Source organism: Neomonachus schauinslandi, chromosome 15 (genome assembly GCF_002201575.2).
Source record: "Neomonachus schauinslandi chromosome 15, ASM220157v2, whole genome shotgun sequence".
Classification (NCBI taxonomy): Eukaryota; Metazoa; Chordata; class Mammalia; order Carnivora; family Phocidae; genus Neomonachus; species Neomonachus schauinslandi.
In genome coordinates this window covers 59,088,124-59,098,266 of record NC_058417.1, presented here as the reverse complement: position 1 = coordinate 59,098,266, position 10,143 = coordinate 59,088,124, and the positions used below count along the sequence as shown (strand labels likewise).

Here is a 10,143-nt window from a genome sequence, read left to right as displayed (position 1 = left end):
GTTACCTGTGGTGACCTGCAGTGACCTGGGTTACCGGTGGTGACTTACAGTTCCTGGGTTACCTGTGGTGACCTGCAGTGACCTGGGTTACCCATGGTGACCTATGGTGACCTGCGTGACCCATGGAGGCCTGCAGTTACAACTGTACCCTGGTGTCTGGGAGGCGTGGAGAGCTCTCTGGAAGCAGCGGTGTAGACGTAGAAGGCGGTGCTGAGGGGCGCCTGGGTGGCTCAGTCGGTTGGGTGGCTGCCTTCGGCTCGGGTCCTGATCCTGGAGTCCTGGGATCAAGCCCCGCGTCAGGCTCCCTGCTCTGCGGGAAGCCTGCTTCTCCCTCTGCCTCTACCCCCCGCTTGTGTTCTCTCTCTCGCTGTGTCTCTCTCTGTCAGATAGATAAATAAAATCTTTAAAAAGAATTAAAAAAAGGCCGTGCTGAGAGGCACAAGAGGGCTCGGCTCTAGGGTGACGGCCGGCCCTGAAGGACTGGAGGGAAGGGGAGGTCCACTCCTCTCTGGCTCAGGAATGACAGGAGGGCCCGGACAGGCCTTGGGATGGACGGACAGGTGAAGAACAGCTGCAACAGGGAGGCCTTCAGGTCACCGGGAAGTGGGACCCAGAACCGCCTGCTCTGCGCTTGAGCAGGCACCGCCTGGAGAGCCAGAACCCCGGCCCCGCGCCAGACCTCCCTCCATCCTGCAGCTTGAGGATGCCATCCTGGCCATGGGGCCACAGAGCCACAGAGCAGGCGGGCAGCACGTCTGCCTCACCCCGTGCCCACCGCTCATTCCAGGTGCTGTCCGTGCTCGGCCCCGAGGTCAGCAGCACTAGGAGTTCTGTTAACAGCCTGGTTCACAGATCCTGCTTGCTTAGAGGGAGGAAATCATGTGCGTCAGCCGGATTTAAAATCGAGATGTTTAATTCTGTGACTGACAGGCTGGAGCTGAAATGACTGTGACCTTGGGGAGAAATCCAGTGGCTGTCCCTGTGCCCAGACCAGGCCTACCGCAGGAGGGCCAGCACCTTGGCGGCCCAGGAGCCTTGAGCGCCACCAGTGCCGAGGTCCTGGTTTCTGAATTTCTTGCTCTGCTGAGAGGAAGCAGGATAAGGGGTTGGCTCCACCATGGACTCGTGGAAATGGGGCAGAAGGACGCAGGCACCGAAGGGCCCCAGGCATTGAACACACAATAAGCGGGACTCCCAGGTCTGTGCTGACCAGGAGAGGGAGGAGGGAGGAGGGCTGGTCCTTGGCCAGAACATCGTCTGCAGACATGGAGGGCGCGTACGCCAGGAAGCCATCCTCATGCACAAAGGAAAAGCAAGGCTGGGACTCAGTGTCTCCCACCGGTGGTGGCTCAGCTACAAGGGAAAAGAAAACTTTCCAGGCGCAGCCTGCAGACACCCCTTCACTGAGGGATGCCCTCGCGGACACTGGGGCAGGGGCATGTCCTGGGCTTCAAAGCCAGCTGTGCAGGGGGCGGGGGGGCGCAGCCTCACTGCTGACTCGGCCACGAGTGACGCGCTGAAGTCGGAGGGTCCACACCCTGGAGAGGGTGCCCGTCAGGAGCCTGCAGGGACCAGGGAGGCAGATGTCCTGTGGGGTCCTGTGCCCTGGGCGGGAGAAACAAACTGTAGGACACAATTGGACAGTTGGTAAGGTTTGCGTGTGGCCCGTGTGTTGGGTCATAGTGTTGTATCTGGTAAATTTCTGGTTTTCGTAACTGTGGTTACAGAGAGAGTGTCCATTTCTAATAAGCATGAACTGAAGCATTGAGGTGTAAATGAGCACGATGTCTCTACCCTACTGGCCGTGGTTCAGGAAGAAATGCATATGGCGCGTGGGGCTGGTGGTGACGAAGCAGAGGGCACTGCCCGGCAGCTCCTGTGCGAGTCGGACGTTCTCCCGGGTGGAGGCCGGTCCCCCACTCCCAAGCCCAGGACAAGGGCCCGTGCGGAACTCGGAGCCCCTTCCCCAGGGGGCAGCAGAGACCACTGCCCGACCGGCATCTGTCGTGTCTCCAGTGACCCCTAGCCTGGTGGACTGACTGAGACCCGGGGTTCTCCCCGCCTCCTGTCCAATGCCCGCCCAGTCCCCTGAGCACAGCAGGACAGACGCTGGGCTCCACTGGGGGGCAGTGTTCGCTAGCCCTGCCTGCACCCCTGGGAACCTGCAGAAGGACTGGGAGCCCTAATGTCCACCGTGAGAGCCGGCAGCCCTGGCAAGCACCCCTCTGCGCCCCCGAGTTGGGGCATGCTCTGACATCAGCCTCTGTGGAGTGCCGTCGCCGCTGCCCTTGGGAGCAGACCCTCCCTCATGAGGACCCCTCTACTGGCCAAGCCCTCCCTGGCCAGGATTCTGGGAGCAACCCCTGAGCAGGCGAGGGCAGACGGGGCCAGCATGGGGGGCCGCGGGGGCCCCGAAGCACGCGGTGGTTTGGGAGTCCCAGAATGCGTCCTGGTGAGGGTTACATGGTGGGTGTGGGCAGAGATGAGAAAGCCATCAAAGTAGTCGCATCAGGAACAGAGCCCCAGGTGGGGGCTCCTGGCTGCTATACCCGCTCGCTGCCTGGTGACCAGGGCTCCCTGGCCAGCCGAGAGCCTGGCCACTGGCCCTGCTGAGGGGTCGGCTCCCCGCTCATGCCTCATGAGCTCATGCTCAGGGGCGCTGCCTTGTGGGCTGGGGTCTGCTCTCAGAAGCGACCTTTCTCTTGAGAGTCTCAGCGTTCTGGGGTTTGCAGAGTATCTTTCCTCACTTAAAATGGCACAGGGGACTCCCAACGTCGTGTTCCTCCGACCTCCCTTCCTCGAGGCCTGTCCCAGCCCCTCCACAGGCCCAAGGACCCCAGTCACGTCCTGGGCCCTCAGGAGAGTGCGGGCAAAGCCAGGGCCCCGCATGGTTGAGAGCAGGCCCATGTTCCGTCACGGGATAGCGGGGTCAGGATTTGGGTGCGGGGCTGTGCGGCCCCAGGGCCGTCTCCCACTCTCCTCGGTTGCCTCCCCTCCCCTATCTCTCATCCTGCCCAACTAGCCTGCGGCACGTGCTGGACGCACCCCTGTGTGGCCACCGCGACTCCAGGCCACCAGAAGAACTGTGGCCGCTGAGTACACGAGCACCTGCCAGCCCTAGAAAGGCATAGCAGGAAATGGGGCCAGGACAGAACGTGCTGGTCTGTTCCAGGGACTCCAGGCTGGTTCCTGTTCTGGCTGCAGCTCATGGGGCCAAGACAGGGCACAGTGCAGCTTTTCATGGGTGTCAGGAGCCGCCCTGCCTAAGTAGGCCACACTTGCATCCCTTGGGGCCTTGGACTCCGGTTCCTCCTGGGCCTCTGTCCGGCACACACGTGTCTTCCTTTCTCTGATTCTCCACAGCCCTCATTCTGAACACCCTGCAAGCGTGGGTGCGTGTCGGTGGGGCGGCCACATGGTGACCCAGCACAGTGACCCCAGGCAGGCAGGAGGTGTGGAGGCACTTGTGTCCGTCGGGCCTCTGCCGGCCCCTCCCACACCAGGTGACCCCAGGGCCTGTGACCCACGTGCCCAGCCTGTAACCCTGGTGCCACGCAGGTGTCCTGGGGGCCCGTTAGGAGTTGGGCATGGGTCCCAGGTGGTTCCTCATTGTCCTCACTAGAAAGACAGGCTTGGTGGGGGCCGCAAGGGGCCAGAAGCAGGCCTGGCCCGGGGCTTCGTGGCCTTCGTTCACCCAACTTGTGGAGGGGGAGGCGTCCATGGTGTGAGGTCCCCGTCTCCTTGCCAAAGCACCTGCTCCTTATCCCTTGTCCCCCAGTGGTGCAGGCTCTGCGCCCACACCCACTCACCCTCTCCCACTTGGACGGTTTGTCTTAGGGGCTACCTGTGGCTTCGTTCACAGGTCCCTGCAGACCAAGGACCCACAGGGGCAGAGGACCAAGGGCCACAGCCCCCACAGGCCTTGTCTGTGCCCCAACTCCAGAGGAAACTAAAGGAGGCAGCTCGAAAAATCCTCCGCCTCTGCCTGGAGAAAGAACAGCTCCTGGAGATGGGGAACAGGCTCCGTGCAGAGCTGGGCCACCATGCCCCAGGTGAGTTTGGGAGCTGCGGCCTGCACTGCTGGGCTGTGGGTCAGGGGGCCCAGGGGCCCTCCCAGAAGGGCTTTCTTCTTGCCTGCTCCTCTGGAAGGGGCAGGGGAGGGACCTGGGAGGCGGGACGAGAGAAGACTTGCTGCCCTGAGGGAGGGTCTGGCCTGACTTCTCAGGCAGGCAGGAGGGAGAACAGAAGCTGCCCTTGTGGAGTGAAGCCGGGGTCAGGAGTCACGGGCACAGAGCAGAGCTTCATCCTGCGATGGGAGTTCCATGAACCCGTGCCTCGGGCAGCATTTGTGAGAAAAATACTGCACTTAGCAAAACAGGCGGCATTTCTGTGCTGCATTGTGGGGAGCCGCGGCCGCCGTGTTCTCGGCCGGCTCTGCCTGGACTTGTCGCCAACAGCCGCTGTGTGTCCACTAGGACCCGGCCTGAGACCTCCAGCTGCCCACAGGTGTCTCAGAGGGCCCTGGTTCCCAAGGAAGACAGGCAGCGCTCCAACCAGACTAGAAAGAGGCGTGCCCTTGTTCCAGGCACGCGGGTCAGGCCCAGGCTGCCACGGAGGACACAGAAGCCCAGGGCTCTGTCTGCTGCAAGCTGTGCTCAGACTGACTGTCTTTGCCGATAATTTATTCGACGTGGGTTCACTGCGGGACTGATCATTTATAATAGTAATATTTCACAAGCCAGTAGCGTACTGGATACTGTCTCTTAATAAGCCAATAAGGAAATAGTATGCTCCGAATCAATGACAAATAATCACACTACTGTTCCACGCAAGGAGAGACAGAAGGAATAAGGTCCAAATTTAGCTGAGGTGCACCTTTCTACCAGTGGCTTCTTGGAAGGGTCGGTGTAGTCATCCGTTGGGAGCAGACATCCAGCTGCTGGCGCCAAGCCAAGGCCCCCGTTGCTAGGGGACCATAAGCACCAGTGTTGGTGGGCAAGATGCGTCCTTCATGGGGTGGCTGCATGGTCGTCACCACGGCCGGCCCAGATCGAACACTCCCGGTTAGTGCCGAGGAGCGAGCCACTGGCCATGTGGCTCTCAGACCACCTTCACAAGCAGTCCCCTCCTTTCCCTGTGGCGCCCCCGTTCCTCGCGCTGTAGCCCCTCGCCTTACGTGGCTTCTGCCTCTCCATGCTTTTCCAGCAAGAGCTTTGAGATACTGTGATGACCAGAGATGAGGGACTTCGGGTCCCACCCATGGTCGATGGGAGACAGCCATTCCCTCTCTCTTTGAGGGAATTGTCTAAAGTGGAGGGGTGCTGGGGGGCTGCAGACCCACCAACTTTAGAAGCTTTAGAAGCAGAGACCAGAGTGCCACAAAGGGAACACCAGCAAAAAATGCTTCCTCTCAGCTGTGGCCTTAGCTTCCCTGGGCAAGTCCCCCTGATTCCTAACTACCCAACGCGAGGAAAGGGAGGGGAAGGTTGGGCCTTGTGCTTCGTCCTCAGAACCTCCCACGGCCAAGCTGTGTGGATAATAATAGCAGTTTTTATCATGTTAGTGTTTCTGGTCTGAATATGACGAGTAGAATTACCTGGTGAGTAGGAAGGGGAACGTGGGAGAACTCGGGCCGCAGAGCAGGAGGGAGTGCCATGTCTCAGAGAGAGGGTGCACACCTCTGAGGAAACCTGAAGAGGAGGCCTGTGTTCAGAGCTGTCATGCTGGGGGCCGCTGTGGGCCAGGCCCAGGGGCCCAGGTGGTGCCTCCGTCCATCTGCCGGTGTTTCCCAGCTGCTTCTGGGAAGGGCCCCATCCTCACAGGGAGCTGGCAGTCCAGCCCCCTCACTGGCCTTGGCTCTAGCTGCCCAGTCTTCATCCCATGGGCTCTGCCCCCGGGGTCAGGCTCCCGTGCTGGCCCTGCCCCTCCTGCTCAGGTCGGGCCTTGGGATCTGCACTGACAGATGGGCGGACAGTGTGTGGCCCTGTGGTCAGGCTGCCCCTGGCCCTCGGCCCGCTCCGTCAGCCCAGCGTGAGGGGGCACACAGGCTGTGGAGCGGCCCTCCTCTGAGGTGGAGACTGCACACACCCACTGTGGGGCCTCTCCCTTCGTGCCGTCCTCCTGCCAACTCTGCTTCTCCCAGAAACCCCAGCTGCACACACCATCTGGATCTCATGTGAAGCCAGCGTTCCTCAAAAGGTTATTGCCAAGGTCCTAACATCGAACACTGTTGTAAAGACTTTGTGTTTTAGAGCAGTTTTAGGTTCACACCAAAACTGTCGGGAAGGTACAGAGATGTCCCTCCCAGCCTCCCGCGATCGACATCCCACCACAGTGGTGCGTTGATCACGATCCACAAACCTCCCTGACGCACCGTCAGCACCAGGGTCCACGCTTACCTCTGGGTCTTCTTGGTGCTGGACATCGTACGGGTTGGGACAGACGTGTCACCACACGTATCCACCACGGGACTGTAGTTTCACCAGAAACCTCTGTGCTCCGCCTGCGTATCCCCCCCTCCCCGGCGGCCACTGACCCTCACTGTCTCTGTGGTTCTGCCTTCCCCCCATGTCGCATAGCTGGAATCATGCCGCAAGGAGCCTTTTGTGTTTCCTCATGTCATTTTCCTGATGAAGTTTTTGTTCATCAAGAAATGATTTGGGGGGTGCCTGGGTGGCTCAGTCAGTGAAGCGTCTGCCTTCGGCTCAGGTCATGATCCCGGGGTCCTGGGATCGAGCCCCGCATCGGGCTCCCTGCTCGGCGGGGAGCCTGCTTCTCCCTCTGCCTCTGCTGCTCCCCCAGCTTGTGGTCTCTCTCTCTCAAATAAATAAAATCTTAAAAAAAAAAAAAAACCAAACAGATTAGGGACCTAGCTTTAATTAGGTTGCTAACCCAACTACTTATTAGGCATGTGCACATAAATACCAAAATCGTTATTTACATTTATTATTCATAATTACACATGCATCTAAAATCCTGTTGTAAAACTATCCTAATGTAGAAGCAGTGATTTTCAGTCATGTGTGTCCTGCTTGACTCGACTCGTGCTGGGCTGGGTCTTAGACCCCAGCACCCCCCATGGGACTGGCGCGGGGGCAGAGCATGCGTTTGTCATCATCAAATGATTGTATTTTGACCACTTTCTAGAATGATGGCTTGGTTGCAACAAGAACCTAATGCTCACATTTTCTTGCAACCTTTTTTAAAGCGAATGTCCCAGTGTCCTCAAAGAAATTGGCCCTCGGTCAGAGCCCCATCCTTAGGGAGGGCCTCCCTTTTCTCTCTGGCTGCCTTTCTCCTGTGTTACCAGCCGGTATCTGGACGGGATCAGTTTGCCTTAATTTAACCTGCTCAGGAATTGGTTGGTTTTCTGAAATCTTAAGACTTATGGTTGGTTGGTTGTTTTTCCCATTCTTTGAAATTCTCAGCCATTGTTTCTTTAAGTACTCTTCTTCCCATTTGTTTCTGATCTCTTCTGGAGATCGATCTCATTAGACCTACTGGAAATCTATCCTCTCCCTACCTCTCTCGCCTCCTCCTCTCCTGCCTCCCGGGGGTGCCCCAGAAGTAACTGTTTGGAGCCAGTGGATGGATTTCTGTGTCTTTCCAAGGAGTTTACATTTTGTGTTTGTTCATTCCTTTCCTTGGGTTTCACTGTTCTTTTCCTGATTTCTTTAACATTTACTTTATTCTTTCTTGTTTAGTGATTGCATTTTTTTAAGGTGTGAATTTTCCACCTGAGTATTGCTTTGGCCGTGTGTCAGGTTTTCAGGGACAGTATTAACAGTATTCCAGATAATCGGCCATTATGCACCCAGCTTTTCTATTTTTTTTTTTTTAAGATTTTTATTTTATTCATTTAACAGAGATAGAGTGCACAAGTAGGCAGAGCGGCAGGCAGTGGGAGAGGGAGAAGCAGGCTTCTCGCCGAGCAGGGAGCCCGATGCGGGGCTCGATCCCAAGACCCTGGGATCACAACCTGAGCCGAAGGCAGACGCTTAACAACTGAGCCACCCAGGCGCCCCCCAGGTTTTCTATTTCATTCGAGTTGTTTAGGAGAGTTTTAGAATTATTTAGTTATTTTTGTTTGTTCAGTTATTTTTAAACACGTGTGGAATCTGTTCTGTTAAGCCTCCTTATTATACATACTTACATTCTTTTTTTTTTTTTTTTAAAGATTTTATTTATTTATTTGACAGAGAGACACAGCGAGAGAGGGAACACAAGCAGGGGGAGCGGGAGAGGGAGAAGCAGGCTCCCTGCTGAGCAGGGAGCCCGATGCGGGGCTCCATCCCAGGACCCTGGGATCATGACCTGAGCAGAAGGCAGACGCTTAACGACTGAGCCACCCAGGCGCCCCACATACTTACATTCTTTCTAAATTTTGTGTGTTTGTCAACTTGAACTGCCAAGAACCATGATTTCTGTGTTAAAATCTTGCCACGGCTCTTGTATTTCTGCCCCGCTCCCCTTCCCTTCTTCCTGGGCTGTCACTTGGTGGGAAGCGCCCACGGCGGCCGCAGCTCAGCCTGGTTCAGGTTGTGCGCCATCCTTTCTGATGTTCAGTAACAGCTAGTGGTATTTTTAATCAGGTGTTTAAAAGGGTTGTTTCCAGAAAGAGGTAAAATATGGCTCAAATAGCTATGAAAATGGGCACAGGTTTAGGATTTTCTTCTGTTAATTAAACAGTGAGGGAACCAGTCAGATGTTACAACCAGTTCCAAGGAAAAGCCCAAACACAGATTTATCCGGAACCAAGAAACTGAATTACAAATGGAAACTGAACTGGTTTTTCTAAGAGGGAGGGGGTCAGCAGTGAATACTTGGAGGGACAAGGCACAAAGTGCGTGCCCGTCAGCGTGCAGAGTTGCAGTGTAGTTCATACCCAGGGGGGCGGCCCCGCGGGTCCAAGGACGTGCTGCCCACAGTGCAGTTTCCATCGAAGCATGCATTGCTTCTGACCCTTTCTCTGCTTTTGATAAAACCTAATCTCAAAGAAGGATTATTCGTGATCGCTAACAAGGCTGGTCTGTTGGCCTGATTATTTCCATAGGTGTAGCAAGAATGTTAGTTCACCTAGCGGGCCTTCCTGAGTTTGCTTTGCTGGAAGTTTCCGTCAGGAGTCCACATTGGACTTTAAAAGTGTCCTGAGGCCAGGAAGCCAAGAACTCACCAGATTTCATCTGCTGGATGATTTTGAGCAAATTCTTTTCTTCTCAAGGTTTCAGAAATATCCTGAGCTCCCAGGCTTGCTAGGGACGGCCTTCCTAGCTCACAGCTCCTGCTGGTGACCTGTCCTCACAACTACGTGAGGGTCATTCTTGACTCTGGCCAGGCAGGCAGGGCTCTGGCTGCGCCATCCATGTGTCCAGTGAAGTCTTGGTTAAAAGCAGCACAGATTCTCAGGGAACCTGTGCAAATAAATGACCGTACTACCAAGAAGGGTTAAGAAACAAAGTCCAGCCGGGTAAATGTGTAGATCTAATTGGTTTTTATTAAGTGATTCATGAATCAGGCGGCATCCCATGTAGCAAGTGGAGGGAGCTCCTCAGAGCTGTACAAAATGGAAGGTTTTTATAGGAAGGAGGACAGGGGCAAGAAGTTATTAGCAAAAGAACGGGATTGTTTAAGGCAAGATCACCTTCCCTTACAGGTAAGGGCCGGAGTCTTCTCTGGCCGAAGACCTCTTCTTCCTGTGGGGGTGGGGAGGACCCAGCAGCAGACTCTGTGCTTATTGGAGAAGTCCTGAGAAGCAGTTATGACTGCGCTTCTGGGGGAGCTTGAAATGCAGCTGGTCAGGCATGAAGCCCTGGTTTGGGATGCGACCTAAGTGATGCCACTTTGGGCCTGTGATTTGTGCTTTTTTTTTTTTCTTTTTTTTAAATCAACATACGGTGGTTGCTTTATTTAATTTTTCACCTTAAAGACAGCAGGGACGCCTGGGTGGCTCAGTCTGGTTAAACATCTGCCTTCAGCTCAGGTCATGATCCCGGGGTCCTGGGATCGAGCCCTACGTTGGGCTCCCTGCTCAGTGGGAAGCCTGCTTCTCCCTCTCCTGCTCCCCCTGCTTGTGTTCCCTCTCTCACTGTGTCTCTGTCAAATAAATAAAATCTTTAAAAAAATAAAGACAACACCAAAATCAAA

The 10,143-nt window shown here is 55.8% G+C and overlaps 1 protein-coding gene across 6 annotated transcripts in view; it reads left to right on the top strand.

Moving 5' to 3' along the window:
• Positions 1 to 10,143, top strand: part of CCDC57 (coiled-coil domain containing 57) — a 95,651-nt gene that overhangs the window by 41,384 nt on the left and 44,124 nt on the right. For 4 of the 6 annotated variants that reach the window (XM_044921522.1, XM_044921520.1, XM_044921519.1 and 1 more), the window contains exon 15: positions 3,863 to 4,052. The exons of 1 other annotated variant lie outside the window; for it this stretch is intronic. In XM_044921522.1, the coding sequence (XP_044777457.1) occupies positions 3,863 to 4,052 (190 nt within the window). Of the gene's footprint in view, positions 1 to 3,363; positions 3,423 to 3,862; positions 4,053 to 10,143 lie in introns of those variants that run through there. One more of the 6 variants, XM_044921525.1, reaches the window with a different exon arrangement.